The sequence below is a fragment of the Tetrao urogallus genome, assembly GCF_951394365.1.
Source record: "Tetrao urogallus genome assembly, chromosome: 3".
Classification (NCBI taxonomy): Eukaryota; Metazoa; Chordata; class Aves; order Galliformes; family Phasianidae; genus Tetrao; species Tetrao urogallus.
Genome location: NC_136815.1, coordinates 86,076,121 through 86,095,054, shown reverse-complemented (window position 1 = coordinate 86,095,054; position 18,934 = coordinate 86,076,121). Strand labels below are relative to the sequence as shown.

At 38.9% G+C, this 18,934-nt stretch overlaps 1 protein-coding gene across 1 annotated transcript in view; it reads left to right on the top strand.

Moving 5' to 3' along the window:
• The window catches only part of KIF13A (kinesin family member 13A), a gene marked incomplete at both ends in the record, with an annotated part of 107,375 nt that overhangs the window by 26,598 nt on the left and 61,843 nt on the right, over window positions 1-18,934 (top strand). Inside the window, 2 exons of the mRNA XM_079533476.1 lie at window positions 10,572-10,584; window positions 18,832-18,892. Of these exons, the coding sequence (XP_079389602.1) occupies window positions 10,572-10,584; window positions 18,832-18,892 (74 nt within the window). The remainder of the gene's footprint in view (window positions 1-10,571; window positions 10,585-18,831; window positions 18,893-18,934) is intronic.

The following is an 18,934-nucleotide window of genomic DNA, read 5'->3' as shown; positions in this document are numbered from 1 at the left end:
CTAGGTAAAGTGAGCAGTAAATCATCTTTGTTTTAAACCACTTATTATATGAGGGCAGCTCTGAAAGTAATGCCTCATATTTTATGATGCAGGCCCACAATGTCAGAGGTGAACACTGGTGGTATTGGCAGTAAAGACTGAACCTTCCTGCCAGTGTTAGTTTGTTATGTTTTATTGATGTTCGACAGCTGGCAGCAGAGGGGCAGTTTGACACAATGTTTTCTGACATGGAAGTGTACATGAAGCAAAGGTGTGTCATTGAATTCCTTGGTGCGGAAAAAAATGAAGCCCATTGACATTCATTCATGCTTGCTGAATGTTTCTGGAGACTGAGCAGTGATGTGAGCTCAGTGAGGCAGTGAGTGCTGTGTTGAAAGTCAAACTACATTGTTCTGGATAGCCGTGCAGATTTTTAAAAGCACAGCATGCAGGCTGTTGTTCATGTCTGGTAAAAATGCATAATGAATGGTAGTGACTAGATTAAAAAATGGTGTTTTGTAGTTGACAATTTGCTCTATCAAATAGTGTTGTGTGATTTGTAGCTGTTGCTTCCATAGAAATAAATATGAAGCATTACTTTTGGAGTGGCCTATGTATTTCTGACTTGCCAAAACAAACCCAGTTGTTTTTTTTTTTGAGTTTAAACCGTATCCTATTTGACTCTGGATTTTATTTCTGAGTTTGTTGCCTTTAAGCATTTTATTTGCACTGAAGCTGTGTAGAAACATCATTTTCATAGTAATGGCTGTGCCCCCCTACTGAGATCTAAAGATAATGGAGACTAAGTTGAAATCCTTTTATCTGCCAGAGCAAGCTACACATTTCCACTGCGCTTTTCAAGTAGTACTGACTGAGCTTGCTTACTGAAGATCAGTAAGTGAAACCTGGATGCCTGGTCTTTCCTGGTAACATCACTTGAAGGGAAGAATAGATACTGCTCTTCAGAGCAAACAGGCTTTTTAAGACTTGAATGAAGTACTAGTGTAAAAAGTAGGCATGAAGCCCTACTGAATGCTATGTAACTGCTGAAAATGTTGTATATTTTGTGTTGTACACTTCTTTCTCTGAAACGGATGTATTTAGGTTGGTGTGTGGAACATACCACAAAGGCTTTTAGAGATGCTCTTATTGGCTTTTTAAAGTAAAGATGTTATTAATGCCAATCTAGGATAGTTGTAAATGGTTTAAAAATTCCTCAGTTACAAACTAAGCACATCATCTTATACTGATGTTCATGCTCTACACCATTATCTTAAATGAAAATCAATTATAGCACTTTTCAAAGGGTGGCTGAGATGAGAAGGGGACCTCGGAGGATTTGGCCTAACCCCTGCTCAAGCAGGGCCACCCAGAGCAGAATGACAAAACCCCATGTCCAGGAAGATTTGGGGCATCTCTGAGGAGACCTCACACCTTGGGCTGCCACAGTACTCCAGTACTTGCACAGCACAGAATTGCTGCCTGGTTTTCAGACAGAACCTCTTTTGCTCCGGTGTGTTGCCACTGCCTGTTGTCCTGGCAGCTCTGAAAACACCCTGGCTCCAAAGGTGGAAATGCCAGTGCTAGTAGCTTCATAGGAGTCTGAAGTGTTCATTGTTGCTTAAATGCTAGCGTGGCACACAAGTGAAGAGATCATTATCAGCAAGTGCATATTATTCATATATAAGGTAATGCCTGCTTCTGAAGTCTTACTTTGACCCACAAACATTCTTGTCTACAACAAAACTCGTGGGCAAGGTGATGTTTATAGCAATTTCCACAAACCTCCAGTTTGCTGGGGAGGATCGAGTGTTAAATTTTGTTGGTCTCACCTCCTCAGTTGTACAGAGCACTGGCTTGCATTTTCTGACAAGGCCTTCAGCGCTGTGACTCGTGTGCCTCTCTGACTTCAAGCAGAAGGTAATCTCTGTCTGAAGCCCTCAGATGGAAAATCTGAGTGCCATGGCAGTTGCCAGCCCTTCTCTGATGGAACTCATCTATTCACAGACTCTGGAAGTGAGCTCAGGTTGTGCCCTCCTCTAGGTTCAGTAGCATAGTGCTTGTTGTTTGCCCTCTGTGAAGATCATTAGCTGTTTTGGCAGTCGTTCTGTTTTTGTTAGCTGAGGAACTCGAAGCAAATGCTGTGAATGGTTTTTCTTGGGCTGATTTCTGTGATTCATTTCGTGACATGCTGGGTTACTAGAGCTTGCTAGAATACTGCCTAAGCTATAAAGAAAGCAATGAATAAGAATTTCACTTATATGGGCCCTATATAGGGATAAACTCTTCAGGACTTCTAAGTTGGGTGTTGGTTCTGCAGCAACTTACTCACTTTAATTAGGTAGAGCTGATTTGAGTTTACATCCCTGCTACGTTGTTCCACACAATAAGCTTTTTTTTATCACATGCATCATCTCACTCTTTTTCTACATAGTGTTCTATCACGTTTGTTAGCACTGTCTTTTAAAGCAAATAACGTAATGTTAGTCACCGGCACGTTAGATGTTGCAGCCTGCTGTTAGAGACTTTCCAAAATCTTTCTGGTGAGGTGGCAGAGATTGCTGTGCTAATGTGTATTGTCATCAAAACCGTGGAAGCCTTCAGTTTCTTACACAAGTTAATGAATGGCATTTCTGATCGTTGCATTCAGTATTCACAATACTGAAAAAGCATGCTGGGATGAAATGCAGATAGCAATTGTGAATTTTGCTGACTCTCAGGAAGATGATTCTTTCATACTACAGTTATATTTAAAGAATGCTAACATACATTTGCACAGCTGTGTGAAGTGTCGTGCCTAATCAGCATCTTTTTTTGGAATCTCATTAGTAACATAAATTAGATTAAATTTGCATGATGATTTTCCCTGGTGTGATGATGGAATGTGACAGAGAGATCTGTGGGTTGTGTCTTGTCCAGTCTGAACAAATGGTTGGGGCTGCTGCATTGGGAATGGCTCAGCTAAATCCTTGTCCTGCTTGACTAGGAAAGAACCTCACAGCAAGAATAGTCTTACAACCAGATGTTATAACACAGTGTTACAACTGAGATTCAAATCCAGTTACTTTCTTAATTCCAATAGTTGAATTCTTTCCAGTACGTTATCTCTTTTTTTAATGAGACATCTGTCTAAATCTTTATCTATTAAGTTGCTAATCACTTTTAGTATCTTTGAAGCAAATTGCGATACTGAGCTTTAAACTGTCTGTTATTAATGAAGAGCAATTTAATTGATGAAATACTACATTGCTTAGCAAGCTTCCATTATCTACCTTTGAAGGTGATCTGTTTTGCAACAAGCACTCAATTAATTGAAGCTCTGTATTTTTCCAAACATCTTTGAATGCTGCATGCAGAAGGGGTGCATCTACAACGCAGCCTGATGTTTTGGTGGTTTGTATAGGCAGCATTTCAGAAGGAGATTTCTGCAGAGCAGGAGCATCAAAAGGGAGTATTTCCTTTGACACTGGAGAGATAAGGGGCAGCTAGTTGTTGGGTGCAGCTAACCCCAGCAGCTGGCTGATGTGGTGCTCTCCATGGAGTGTGTGCACGGAGTTGAAATGCCAGTTAATGCACAAGACGTTTTTCTCCTTGTGAGTGCTAGGAATAAATGCAACAACATTGGAATAATAGCTCCCCAATAAATGCCATGGTAACTTTATTAACATTGCTAGAATGCCTTTCCACATGCTTTACAGAAACATAGAGTGTTTGCCCAGACAAAAGTTTCATTCAATTCAGGCTGAGAATCAGTCATTGAAGACTAGCTTAATAGCTGACAGGACCCTGCTTCTGAGATATGACTCGTTTCTCTTATCTCACCCTGGTTGATCAGTTAGTAAAAAAAATCTCCTGATTTAGAATCTTTAGCATTCAATTTTATTGAAAAAGGCGAGAAAATCAGTTCTAGGGAATCAGTTTTTGGCAACTGCCTTTAACAACAGTCATTGCATCTTACATTCCTTTGCCATTTTGCTGTGAGGCTACTTTGATGTTAACATAAGCACTATGTGATTAACATAAGAACTATTGTGATTGTCTTGTACTTTGGTAGGAGATGTTTGTTAGAATAACTAGTCTAGGACAAGCTTTGAATGAATGGTATTAAGACTTGTAGAGAATAGATTATTTGACATGATAAGTTCTGGATAGTGGCCTCACCAGTAAGCTTTGAGTTAAGAGTTCTTTTATTGCAGAGCAGAATGACACTTTTGAGTCAGTTTTTACTTTTTCAGTGCAGCTAGGCCAATTAGCTGAAATGGGTGATACTACTATCTTTTTATTTTGAAAAAAAAAAAAAAAAAAAAGGTTGAAGGATGGCTGAGTGGACAGAACTTTCTTTAGAGAACAATCTATCAGAGTTAATCTTTTTGCATATGGGTGCTGGCTCTGCTCCTAAGCCAGTGGCTGTTTGCAGAGCAGCTTGCTTTTGCAGTTAGGCAGTGCTTTTCAAGCTGCCAACAGAAGTTGCTTTTACTTGCACTGGAGTTTTCTTTGTAAAAGTTAGAACTACCTGAACTTCATGTCAATACATTGCTGATGTTGGGCAGTAAAAATAGGCAGAACTTGTAGTGAAAGGTAGTTTAGGGACTAGATGTGTTCCAGCGCAGTTGGTGCTGTTTTCCATCTTGTGAATGTCTTTCACTTATTTTAGTGACCTTGTGCTGGTCTTATAACCTGTGCTGCATTTTTTTTGTCTAATTTATCACTGCTGCAGTGAGTGAGATCAAGTTATTGGAGTGGAACCTTGATATGGTGGAGTAACCAGTCATTTTCTAGAGGTTTTTTTAATGCAATGATAGTCACTCTGTAATGCCTGTTTTATTTAACTTGTTCTGCAGAACTGATTTCAGTGTTTGACTTTTCTCTCTTTCCATTGGGCACTGGTGCATAGCTCACAGCTCCTTCACACAGTGCTTTCATAAAGCTAGAGAGCAATCTATTTTTAGTGTTTTCATCTGTGTTGGTTTGCTTGCTTGTTTTGTGATGTTTCTTATTATGATCGGCTATCTCACCATGCAAACACTTGGTCAGTGTTAGTATTTCACTGTTCTTTTTTTCTGTAGAACAGACTTTTGCTGGATACAAAGTATGTGTTCTGGAAGCTCTGGTACTGAATTGTGATGCTGACTTTTTCATTAGCCAGCTCTACCAGAGGTGCCCCAGCCAAGTACAAAGGTGGGACGCTTCCCTATCAGGGCATTGCCCCATTTCCTTTGACCTTCTCTTGCCTTTAAAGAGTAGAAGGAGGAAATGGGCAAATAAATCTTTTTCTCTGTGTTTTGAGAGAAAACAAGCTGCTAATACTCCTCCACACATGATCATCAAAATAGTTCCTATGTCATGCTTTTATTAAGTAAGATACATGCTTTTATTAAGTAGTACCCATTAACAAAGCATATACATACTTTTTAAGATGCATAGTATCAGGCCTGCAAGTAACGACCTGCAGTGACAAACCACTCAACAGTGAGGGGTCCTAGAGTTGCAGGATATTCCTCTGAGGGGATAATAGGATTAAAAAACCTCATCTCTATCTTTACATACTTGCAGTTTCTAAGTATGAGTGCTGAATGTCTGTTATCTCTGCTACAACCACTCTGACAGCCTTATATACCCAGGCAAACAATGCAGTTACTTTGATCAAATAAAGCAAGAGGCATTTGTTATGGTGATCCTACTACTGGTTCTGCGATCTGCCTCTGGGTGATGCAAACACGTACGGATTCTGGGATGTTCTTGGCTTACATTACTGGCAATCTGATTTAAAAACAAGAAACCAAAAGAGTGACAACAGAAAACCACCAAAAAAACTCAGAAAAAAATATTGTATTTACTGTGATCAACTTGTCTTTAGGTTCCAGAGGCTGGAAAGGTGGTAAGAAAAGAAAAGGCTGAAATTGAGGATGGGAGGAGTATAAAGCCATATCCTTGCATGTACATGAAAGCATAACAAATTTGATAACCTGTTCCAACTTGACATAGCTGGGAGCAGTCAGGCTGTAGATTCATACAAAGGGGCCATTCATTCCCTGATATTACAGAATTCTCAACAGAATATTCTTCCTGCACGTGAGGAATATGTGGAAGGCAAGATGTGAAAACTGTAGCTATTAAATACTGCCAGGAAGAGCTCAAACAGAAATGTGGAAAAAATTTTTATATCCGTCAGGATGATCTCAATTTGCTGATGTTTATGCTCACTGAAGAAAGAAAGAATATCATTCAACTCATTTTAAAAAAAAAAAAAAGATTTTTCTCCCATATTCTAGTATACTGGATGTTGCTTTTAATAATTCCTCTGGCCAGTGATCCTGAAGAGTGCCTTGATGACTGCATAGCCACTACATATAAACATTTAATTATATATTTGGGAAAATAGCGACTACTGCAAATTTACTGTGATTGCACATTCAGTGAGAGCAAAAAGGTATTTCGGAGTCAGTGTTTTGGAGGATGATTTTGCTGGAGTCAGCTTGGAAGAGCAAGCTGAAAACCCTGTGGTTGGTTCATCGTCTGCTATAGATACTACCTGTGGTTACTTAACGTAGCTGGTTATTACTGCTTTGTCTTCATTAGCTGATTGTGAGAAAGGAAAAGAATCCACAGAATACTTTTCAAAACATGATGTAATTATAGTACAGTTGTGACCTACTTGGCTTCTTGGCATGGTCCAATTGGAGAAGAATTGGGTTGTGTGGGTGTCATTCCAGAGAGACTAAGACCTACTTTTCAAATGCATCTTCCTCCCCCGTCTCCTTAAATGTGGAATATCTGGGTTTATACCTACAGGATCATTTTAAAAAGCACATTACCCCTGTCACAGATGACATTCTCAAAGGGTGCTGGTGAAGCATTATTAGGTGGAAGGATTAAGTGGGAGAAATGTTTACCAGTGCTTTGATGTTTTTTGATGTTTGGGATGACTTTGTCTCTGGTGGAAGTGGCATTTGGTTGGGAATGCTGACAACATCATTAAGGGACAAAAGCCATTCTCAGTGTTGTTCTGAACTCAATTACAATGACAGTACCATGGATGCTCAAGGTTGAGGAATGTCTTCTATTGCTCCCTGTTAAACAGTGCTAGTTTTCTGGTCGGAATATGTAATGCTAGCTTATTCCTTACTAATTAAACACATCTCACTGTATGCTGTCATGGAGAGTTTACGGTAGATGGCAGAGAGAAAACACTGATACAGGTAAGTAGACTTCACATTCATGTTCTAGCACAGAACATTGTAACAGAACTGAGCCTTATTTCGTGCATTTGAGAGAGATGTTTTGAGTTGAGATCTTGGCATATATATCACAGAATCACAGAATGGCCTGGGTTGAAAAGGACCACGATGATCATCCAGTTCCAACCCCCTGCTGTGTGCAGGGTCGCCAACCAGCAGACCAGGCTGCCCAGAGCCACATCCAGCCTGGCCTTGAATGCCTGCAGGGATGGGGCATCCATAACCTCCTTGTTCCAGTGTATCACCACCCTCTGGGTGAAAAACTTCCTCCCAATATCTAACCTAAATCTCCACTGTCTTAGTTTAAAACTAATCCCCCTTATCCTACCATTCTCAACCCATGTATATAGTCGTTCCCCCTCCTGTTGATATGCTGCCTTCAAATGAGGTCTCCCTGGAACTTTCTCTTCTCCAAGCGAAATAATCCCAGTTCCCTCAACCTTTCTTCATAGGATAGGTGCTCCAGCCCTCTGAGCCTTTTAGTGGCACTCCTCTGGACCCACTCCAAGAGCTCTGCACCTTTCATGTTTGCCAGGCAGAATAGGAGAGACTTGGTGCTGCTGCAGAAGATAAAGCTGGAGTAGTTCTTCAGGGACAGACCTCAGTAGGCGTACTTCTCAGCATAGTTAGAAAATCATTCTAGTGACATCTTGCTATACCGTGATTTTTTCCAGACAAAAGAGGAAGTTGACTTTGAGGTAATTGCAATTTGCACTTCTGAAGGATGAGTATATTTTTCAGGTTTTTGGTGGTGATTACTTTGGTTTTGAATTCTGGATACATCAAAGAATAAATTGTCCTTTGTCAGGTTAAACAAAAAACTGCTGTTGTGCAGACACGTTACAGGAGTAGATAACTGTGACACTTCTTGGCAGTTTGGTTTAGAGGAGATTTTGTTGCCTTTCAAAAGATGTACCTCCATGTTGTCATTGGCACAGTGGTCGATGGAACATTGATGTTTAAGCATGGCATAGGTCTGAGAAGTAAAAATGTGAATTGCTGTAGCTCTGTGAACTGCCGTCCTCTCCCCCTCAAGCTGTGATACTGAATCACCGGGTCTACTTGGTCAAGGTGTGATAAAAAGTGAGACAAACCCAAGTTTTTGTGAAGCTGAGAAGATGCTGGCTTTTGGGACGGGGAAGAAACTATAAAGCACGTCTGAAAAAAATAAAATGAAAGCAGCATACTTTGATGGAAAATTGATTGAGGCTAAGGCAGGTTTTATGAGACAACTTTAAGTTGCTACATGTGTAATTTCAGTAGAACTGTAAGCAGTTATTTTTTTATTAGTCTGAGTCCTCTGACTGAAAAAAGTATTTGTATCTCTGAGTCATTGTCAGAATAATGTTACAGTGACTTAGTTAGCTGGAATGTTTGAGTGGCTTAAGGAAATCATATCCTCTAGAGCAAGGTAACTGATTTCCAGAGGCCTTTGCTTGTGTTGCTGCAGCTGAGGCTGGCAGGTGCCTGAGGAGTTGGGAGATCACCTGCAGCTCCTGATGCCTTGACATCCAGGAAGCTGTGAAGGATCTCACTTCCAATGGGGAAACTCCAGCTGTCCAGCAGTGCTACAAAAAGTTGTGGCCCTGTTTTCCTTAGAGTGACCATCAGAGGAAAGTGAGAGAGAACTTCATGAAAGGCTTGCATTACTTAAAGGAATGTGTTGCAAAATGTGCGAAAGGAGGTGTTTACTGAAGTGATGTTCTGTACCCCTTATCCATATGAGGCTTATCAAACAGAAAACTTGTTGGTAGACTTTTTGTTGCCATTTTCTTTCTTTGACTAATAGTTGACCCTGCTGACTGGGGACCCTACTGAACTACAAGAGCTACCTACTTGGAGTTCCCTACGAAAGCTGTTACATTTTTTAATTACTTCTCAAGACATGAGTGCATTTGAAATAAATGGAAACATTTCCTAAGAGGTCTGGGTAACTTCCCTCAGTAGCAGCATCTCTTTAATGTAGGAATACGAAGTTTAGAGCTGATACTAAAACTTGGGCTACACCTTGGGCTGACGAAGTTGAACTTCTACCGCATGTGGAAATTCATTACATGAAAAAGTATTCCAGGTATAGCAAAATAGTATTTTTTGACTTGATAAGAGTGATTTCAGCACAAGCTCTGAGCCACCTGTCTGTGAGCTCACTATGGGGTGAGCAGCTGCTGTTAATGGAAGGGTAAGGCTGCTGGAGGTGGTTTGGCTAGGAGGCAAAGTGTGTTTGCGTTATACCAGTGTTATATGCCAGCTATGTAATTCTGGTCTAGTCAGATGTGTCATCTGAGGTATGAGCTGAGAGTAGGTAGAAAAGATTGTGTAAGATGTGTTTGTGTTTGACTTTCTTTCAGCCTTTTTTGCTGAGCCTCCATGCTGTGGGGCAGTAGACAGACAGTTCAAAGTGTTTTTCCCCCCTGCCTTTGTGGAGTTTGTCTGTGATTTGGTGGGGCTTGGTCTCGTGTTTCTACAGTGCATCACTTCAGATTAATTTAAAGCTATGCATAAGATTGTAGTTTTCATGAATGGCCTAAACCAATTTAATTCTGTATTCTATCTTTGGCTCTTTTCTTGCATTGGCATTAGCAAGCACAGGGCTGCTTAGTGAGACATGTCAGTAGTCGTGACTAGTCCCTCCAAAAAAACCCAACAAACTAATTGAATTTACTGTGTGACCACATGGCTGCCAGGGTAAACATAAAACATTGAAGGGCAAGTCAAAGTACTTGACATTGGTATCCTCAGTTTGAAATGTTACCTCTGCTCCATTTATGACAGCACCAGTTGGAGCTGTGCCTGAAGGATAATGGTGTTTTTGCTTTGGTTTGCCATGTTCTGTGTAGGCTTTCAGTGGCCAGGGAAAATACAGATTTATTTTCCTATACATTTCCATAAACTCGCTCCTGCCTTGTTCTTGATGTGTAGCACTGCTAAAGTCAGAGGGGCTTTGCCCAGTGCTGTTGTCTATCAGTTTGTAGGCTGTTTTAGCTTATCACAAAATGGAAGTGATTTGACTTCCGTGACAAAAAATGTTTGTTTTCACTTTTAAACTCAGTGCTGTTAGATTTTATAGCTGTGAGGAATGTTACATTTTTCTTTCTCTCTTTTAAATCTGTGATTGTATTAATGATGAAGGAACTACTGATTCTTGTTAAAAATCTATGCTATATCCTATAAGTATCTTCTGATTTCTTCTGATTTGATTAGTCTTAAAAACATTGTGGGTTACAGAAAAATGTTCAGATTATAATAATGAAGTGCACTGACTCTTTATTTCTTTTCTTTTTCTGCTGCCTCCACTTATGTGAATGGTCAATTCATACTTCACCTCATTGTTGCTGACTTTTCCCCATCTTCTAGAAAACCACCAAAGGTAAGCATTCTCTCCATGTTGGTCCTCCTTTAAAAGTCTTGAATACTACAGAAGTGTCTGGCATGTTCCTATAGTATGGGATCAATGTGGCTTTGAAGAAAAGCACATTTAAAGAAACCTCTATTCCTCATTTTTCAACGTTAACTTCATAATTGCAAAGATTACATCTTAATCCAATTGACGTGAAGATTATGTGAAGCTGTGACTTAAAGCTATGACTAGGACAAGCCATTATTTTAATGCATTGCTAAATACCTTTGAAATAATAAGTATAATGTGTAAAACATTTCTTTGTGTATAATACTTCTTTATAGTGAGTATTGTTTTGAAAGGTGGTGAAACACATCCAGAAAAAACCAAACTCTTGTTTGTAATTGAGCACTGGAACAGGCTGCCCAGGGAGATTGTGGAGTCTTCTCTGGAGATATTTCTTCCTGTGCTTTCCTGTGTGATGTACTGTAGGGGAACCTGCTTTATCAGGCAGGTTGAACTCAATGATCTCCAGAGGTCCTTTCCAACTCCTATGATTCTATGATTTTGTCATCTTCAAGACTCAGTAATTTGTACATAGTGGCCAAAGAGCACCAGAACTTGCTTAGAAAATACTGTGTGTAATGCAGGGGAAAAGAAGCAGAATGAGTGCTATGTGTCTATGGGGATACTTTTTGCTTCTGTTGCATGTTATTTTTCATAGCAGAGAGCTGTAGTTAACTGTCAATGAGCTTGTTTTACATTATTCTCTTTGATTTCTAAATCTCAAATAGTTCGCGTGCAAGTCTGAGGTGTCTTCTACAGGTGTAGCAGAGTATTATGTTAGCCTTCTGGGAAGTAGTAGTGGGACGCCTAGCATATCTGTGTGATTCAGACACCTATCTTTGTGTGTGTATATATAAATATATATAAATGTGTATGAACACTATTCTGATTATTTTTTAAAGTGTAAGAAGAAAATATCTCAGTAAGTGGTCTGTATTATTCCCATTAGGTAAGGAAGAATGGAACAAGATCTATTCTAGCTTGAATTGAAAAAGTCACATAAACCAAACAATTTAAGATCACAGCAGGTTAAAAAAAAAAAAAAAAGACAATTATTTTATAGTAAATAACACTGGTATTTCCATTTGAAATGCTATGCTGGGCTGACATTCTTTCCCTGAATGATTGAATGTCTTAAAGATGGAGCTGGTTTTCAGTTTCTCCTTTTTTTTTTCCAAAGCAATAAAATTCTTCTGTCAACTCCAGTTAATATACCTAGCACTAAAGAGCTTGATCATGGGCTTTAAAAAGAAAACTAATAAACAAAACAACAACAAAAAACAAACATGCAAGCCCCCATTTCTTTTTTGTAATTTGAACAACAAAAAAATTCATGAGCATTCGTTTTCTTTAGTGCCCCATTCATATGCCCTGGTAGGTAAATAAAGTTGTTATTGGTGTTATGTAATAGCTTAATTACAGCCTTGAGTTTCTTCCACAAAGGCATACCAGCTGCATAGTTGTGTATATAGGCCACATAATTGCTGGGTATAGTTAGATGGCCATTGATATCCTTGAGCTATAGTACCAAAACTTCAGATGATGAAATGTTGATCAGTTTGAGACAGAAGATGCTTCTCACTGTCAGTAGAAATGCATATTGTGAGTATCTCAAGATATGATGTGAGATGAGGATGCTTCTTGAACGATGTAGCTTTTTGGGTATCCTTTGCAGTCAGTCTTCAAAATTTGTTAATGAAACTATGGAAGTGTTGAAAGTTTCTTCTGTATTTCATGAACTAATTCCATTAACCATGGGGTCATTGTGGTTCCCAACCAACTCAATAGCTCTGAAGCTATGGTAGGAAGACTTATGTAATGGTATGAGAGTTTTCACTGCCAGAGTTTTTTTTCTGCAAACATGATGTTTCATTATGTTACTGATCTTGGACTCTAAGTGTAATGTTTTGACAATTAAAGACAGTTGTTCTGAGCTGAGATCTCTGCCTTCAGATTTTTTTGTTGTACTTCTTTAGGTGGTAGGACTTGTGTTTTTCACTCAGTGGGCGCTCAGCAAACCCTGCTCAACTTCTTATCAGGTCCTTTAATGATTTCCATTTATATCACTTCCTGGTGTAGACTTTGTTTGCAAATTCATAATGTACACTTAGCTACTTGAACAGTTGTAATAAAGATGTAGCAGCAACAGTCTGAACGAAAATCTCCATTCTTTACTGTGCACTTTTCTTTTTAGCAGCCTACTAGACAGCCCTGTAGTTCACCCTGCCTGTCAGGCTGACTGCTTCATTGAGGTTCACATGAGCAGTATCTTCACCAGTAAAGCATAACTTTTTTTTCTATGTAAACAGAACATGATTGATTAGCCATCTATTGGTCACGTGGAAATGACTATGAAGTGTTATGTGTGCATTTTCAGTATTGTATAGATGCATAGATGGTGTTTGCCAAGACTGAACATATTCCTTAACAGTGCACTGCTAAATGCTGAAAGCCCCATGCTCTAGTCTGTATGGAAGATTAGGTTTTAAAAGGACTAATAAGGTGAAATTAGACTCCTTTCTAAACTAATCATATTGCATAGCATAATCAGTTAAGCATTTAATGTTGGATATGGTACTCATTACCTGTAAGTAGTTCATGTAAGTGTACTTGCATGCCCTTAAAATCATTAATTGTTGAAGGCATAGATTAGGGGCTTTGATAAAAACAAGCTCTGCAGAATATTGTTTTGGCTATTTAAAATGTTAATATCCCTTGGCTGTCTTTTCCAATTCTTTGAGAATCAGAAGCACCTCTGTACTGATGTGCCCAGAACTGAACAGAGTACTCGAGGTGAGGCCTCACCAGTGCTGAGTACAGGAGCAGGATGACTTCCCTAGTCCTGCTCACCACGCCATTCCTGATGCAAGCCAGGGTGCCATTGGCCTTCTTAGCCACCTGAGCACACTGCTTGTTTCTTTTATCTGCCTGTCTATTTTAGTGGCTGCAGTAAAGCCAAGAATTTTACAGAAAGTAGAGTAACTTCAAGGCTTGTTCCTTATTTCCCTCTGAAATTTGAAAACCAAGAGTAATTTTGAGTCCAGCCATAAGAACTGGCAGGCATCTTGCATCTGATTGCATCTGAATGCCAACCGGTGTGTTAAGATGAAGTAGTGTGAAACTGTCTGTCAAAGTTTTCCCATTTTGCTTACTTTTTTAAAGAATACTTTACAATTTGTGGTGCAGTGGAGATGAAATTGGCATCACTGTAATAGTACAGCAGAAATACGAGTCCATAGGGTCACAGAGACGTTCTTGAAATACTTAGAGCAACTGAAGATTCAGGAAGTCTTTGTGGAGATGCATTTGGTGGTTTTAAATGTTGAATTTCAAACAACAAACAGTTGGATTTCTTTTTTCCTTGCAGTGTTAAAAGAGCCAAATGGAATAGATTTTCCAAAATATGCTTAAAACTAATTTGTAAAAGATGCTTTTGTAGTTTAAAAAATTCTGTCACAGATTCCTCTTTGTTCAAATGTGTTTAAATAATAGTTTTGAAATGCATAGATGGTGAATAGTTGGTGAAAATATTGGATTTTGCTTTTGTGTGTTCTCCAAAAAATGAAAAAGGCATTTTCAGTGTGTGGTGTTGAGTACTGGCTGTGAGTTCATTTTGATCTCATTGACAATGCTTTTCATACATCCTTCAGAGAAATGGGTGACAGGGAGAATAAAATCAGTGAGAAAAAGTTTATTATTCTGCATGCCCATGTCAAAAGAGAAAGTAGTAGTCAGCATATATTGAAGTGTCCCCAGGTAAGCTTGTGTGTGCTTACCTTAGTTCTTAGGACTGCATGTCCTGCACCTTCTGCACTGGAGGCCAGGAAAATAGAAGCTGTAGAATCATCTTTGTACTTAAATATAAAAAGGTCCCACTGTTCAGATTGTGTCCTACAGACATTTCCCATACAGTGCCTTAGTTATGTGGGTGCTGCAGAGCCTTACTGATTGAGACCTTACTCTTAAATGCTTTATTTCTTACTCTCTTCGTGCTTGCGTTTAGAATCTGTTTCCAAAGGTTTAAGTTGTCCTGTAAGCAGCTTTGGTTGGGAATGCTCGCAGTTTCTGTTTTGTTATCACTAACCTAAGTAATTTTAATTTTTTTCTGCATACTTGTTTCAATGGAGAAGAGTTTTCCTGCAGTTGCTGTATGTGTTATGCAGGTACTGAATGCTCCTGCAGTTTCCACTTTTTTACCTGACATATTCTTAATTTTATTTTTTGAAGTAATCATTACTTAAGGATTTAATAGTTTTCCAGAAAGCAGTCTATAAGAGGCCTAAGACTTTGTTGTGGCTTTTTACATGTAATAGAGAACTTAAGATCTTATATTTACCATTGTTTCATTTTTGGGCAGAATTTTTCTCTTCCTTACTGCACCATCATTTTGGACCAATTTTTTACCTTTTTATAATAAATCAGATAACTGCTTTTCTATGAGGAATAGCTGCAAGCACAGGTTTTGTCTCTTTACACGGTCAGTGTTTATATTATTATGTCCTGGTTTCATCTGAAACAGAGTTAATTGTGCACTTTGTGGTGTATTGGTGGTGAGCATTGGTTGGTAGGTGGGAAGTAATTGCATTGTGGCTATATTTATTTAGATATATTTATTGTTACTATTGCGTTTTTGCTTGCTTTTTCCTCTTCTGTGTTAGCAAATAACGTTTCATCTCAACCCACCAGTTCTGTTTTGTTGCCAGTGCCTCTTCCCACTCGAGTGGGGTGGATTGAGTGAATGGCTGTGAGGTACTGAGCTGCTGCCAGGTTAAACCGCAATTATGAGTCACTGAATAATCCGTCATGATTTTGCTACCTTAACTAAGGGGGAAAAGTGTAGGACAACAGATTAAATTGGCTTGCAGTACTTCTGTATTGACCTCTTATGTCATTACACATTAGCCTGTGTAGCTGGGTAAGCTCTCTGAACTGGACTGTGTGATCCACTGCTGATAATATTTTGTTTCAAGGGAGCAGAATAGGCATCTGTTAGGCTGGAGCCTTCCAATTGGGTTTCCGTTTGTAATATATCAGCTTGCAGTTTGATCACAGGGAGATTAGGTTGTTTTTCCTTTTTACCCAGTCAGTCCTATAAGGAAAATGTTCACAGAAGTGGAATGAGAAAAGGGAAACACGAATTCTTGGGCTATAAAAGTTATTAAAAAGGTTAGGCTTTTTCTGTTGACGACTGAGAGTTCTTCAGATTTGAAGCTGAAGCAAGATAAATAAAGGCACAGAAATATTTAAGATGCACCCTGAAGACCTGAAAGTAGAGGGGAGTAAATGCTGCATTTTACTCACAGTTCAGTGACAAAGCTACATCTTTCACTCTGTAACAGCAGGAAATGTCCTGGTTTTGAAGTTGTCTCTTTCTGTTTGTATTGGAGCAAGTGACTCAGACCTCCCTGTTAGATTATTGTTATGGAGTTGTTTGGGTTTTTTCTCCTCTTCAGAAGGAAATTCCAGAACTCATTTCACTTTTGTGGGCTAAGCATTGTCTCACTGTCAAGTCTTCTCTTAAACCGTTGTTATATTTTGCATATAATTGGAAGAAATGGAAAGAGACCAGGTTGCTGTGTTAAGCCAAAATTTTATCTTGCTATTTTATCCCAGAATGTTTGCAGCAACAGACATTTTATGAAGAGTTTGGTTACAACCTAATCTTCAGATATATTGTGTGGAAGCTTTATGACTGCAGACAATCCAAGAGAGTTCTGCATATCTGAAAACCAAAAAGGAAACTATCCATCACCTTCTTCCTGGTTTCAGGGTTTATCTCAGGATGTCTTGTTTTTCTGCTAATAAATAGAGCCCCTGGCTCTTGCTCTGTATTGACCTGCATTGTATGTCTCACTAAGAAGATTGTCTCTTGGAAGTCCCAGCACAGAAAATTTGGTCCCAAGCAAAGTTTTAATAAAGAAATGATTCCTTTCTGCCTCCCTTGGGATTCCAAAAGAACAACAATATAAAATGGAATTTCAGTCTTTAGTTTGATCTACAGTCAGTTTGTTTTGGTAAAATGTGGAACACACACCATATATTTCGATGTGTTTGAGGCAATATAAAACTGTCAAATATGAATTAATATTAAGTGTCTGTACTGTAGTGTTCTCAGATGTGCAGGAAAGGCAACTTGGATCAAAATTATGGTTTCTAAGTGCTTTTACAGGACACTGTTGCAGGTTTGCAAGTGGCTTAAGCACAGTATTGAATATCGTTCTGTTTCTACCCAGCTGCAACCCTCAGCTGATATGAAAGTAAGTCTTCATTAGACTGGTCATCCTGTTAGCTTGTCTCTGTAATAATTACATTGCCTATCTGTCTACTGAGCTGTAGGACTATGTCCTCTTAGGTTAGGCAGGTCTTCTGGTGCTACTTAGTCCTTAAGGCTCCTTCCTTGAGCATTAGAAGTGCATGGTAAAACTTTCGTGCATCTTGTATTGATGTCTGCTACATAGTCAGCTCAGCAAGTTCTGCATATTGAGTGCTTTCAGTGATGCTTTGTTACTGTTGGCAGAAACATTGGTCAGCCTTAGTTTCTGGACAGGAGTGAAGCTGGCTGTTGGTCACTGGCTGCACCATCAAGTATGTGATAAAGGAGATGTCATACAATCATGAAATCCTACTTTTATAAAAACCTCCTTGCCACAAATTGGTGGAATTTTTCTAGAGTTTTTTCTCTTGTTCTGAATTTGAGGCGGTTATGCAGAATAAAACTTTACATTCTGTGACTTGAGCATGTTCAGTTCAATTCATTGCGTATTCAGATGTATTTCTCATAATGTTAATTACAAAAGCTGTAATTGAAGAGATTTGAGGGTGTTTTTTTGTTTTACGCACAAGAGAAGCGCTTAATGTAATTATTTGCAGTCTTGCTCTTTGAAGCAGGCTAGAGCTGAAGCTAGTAATACAATCCTGAAGAGGAAATGCATCCTCTAGTTCTGAATACTGCTACTGCTCTTTTGTTTCTTTCCTTTCTTATGGTACCCAGTGAAATGTCCAAAAGATGAGCTAAAACTTTCATGACTTGTGAATGCGAACTTATCTGTTTTAAGAGATGGAGTGCACAAAGTGCCATAGTTTCCTGTGCTTGTTGATGTTTTGACAGTAGAGCTTTTTGTATCATCCTACTGGCAGCAAAGATTGGATTGTCACCTGAAATTCTTGGAACAATTCTTGGAGTTAATTTCTAGACTGGGATAAACTGGCAACTTCCAGTTGCTTTTAAAATAGGAAATGGAAGCGTATGTGTTTTGGGTCTGTCTGAATGGAGTTAGCTTTCTCCATAGCAGCCCACATGGTGCTGTTGTCTGAACCTGTGACTTAGTGGTGGTAACACTCCAGTCATGCAGACATAGCATGCTGTTTACTGGTCACAGGCTTTCTGCTATATTGCTACTATTCTTCAATGAGATCCTTTTTCTTCACATCTTGTTCTTCAACAGTGTTTTTCCCAGCCGATCCCAGCCTCCATCCTTGAATCTGAAAGCCTAACTTTCATTGTATTTTGTTCTTTTCTTCTTCATGCTTTGTGTCCTCTGCATTCAGATCAAGTAATGATGTCTTTACCATGGCCTGGATGTGTTTTCCTGTTTTTATATTTGCTCGGGTTTTTGGTGGTGGTGGGGTTTTTTGTCCCCTTAGTTACAAAGTTTGACTTTATTTTGGAAGACAATGATGGAGTTCTTTTTTTTTTTTTTTTTTTTTTTTTTTTTTTTTTTTTTGAGAAATACTCTGACTACCTGTAAGACCTACACAGAGCTGGCATTTGCAGTTTCAGTTTCAACAATGAAAATTTGAATCAGAATGAATGTAACTTACATTTACACAGGGACTTTACTACACCTGTCTATTCCTCTTCACTCTTTTCCAAAGCTTTGTGAACAGTGGAAACTTCTTTTTAACTGACTCGAGTGTCCAATTTTTAAAACAGTTAATTATGTTGGTTCAACTATAATGCATCTATTTTTATTTTTTTTTTTTAAGCAGTGTTTTGTAGCGTGGGTATTACAGACAGAAAAAGTATTGCAGCTCTGCAGTGCTTAAGATTTCCATAAAGTATTCCCATTGCTGAGGCCTTTTACAATTCTGATTTAGGACCAGTATAAAGAGTATAAACCTGTCTGCAGTTAAGCAGTTGTGGATTGATATAACTTTAAGAGATGCTCTGTAGCTTGAGTTCCTCATTTGCCTTTTATGTGCTTTTTACAGGTGTTTGCCTTTGATCACTGCTTCTGGTCCATGGATGAATCAAACACTACAAAATATGCAGGTAAGCTATTTTAATGTGCATTCAACAGTGTAAATAATTTGA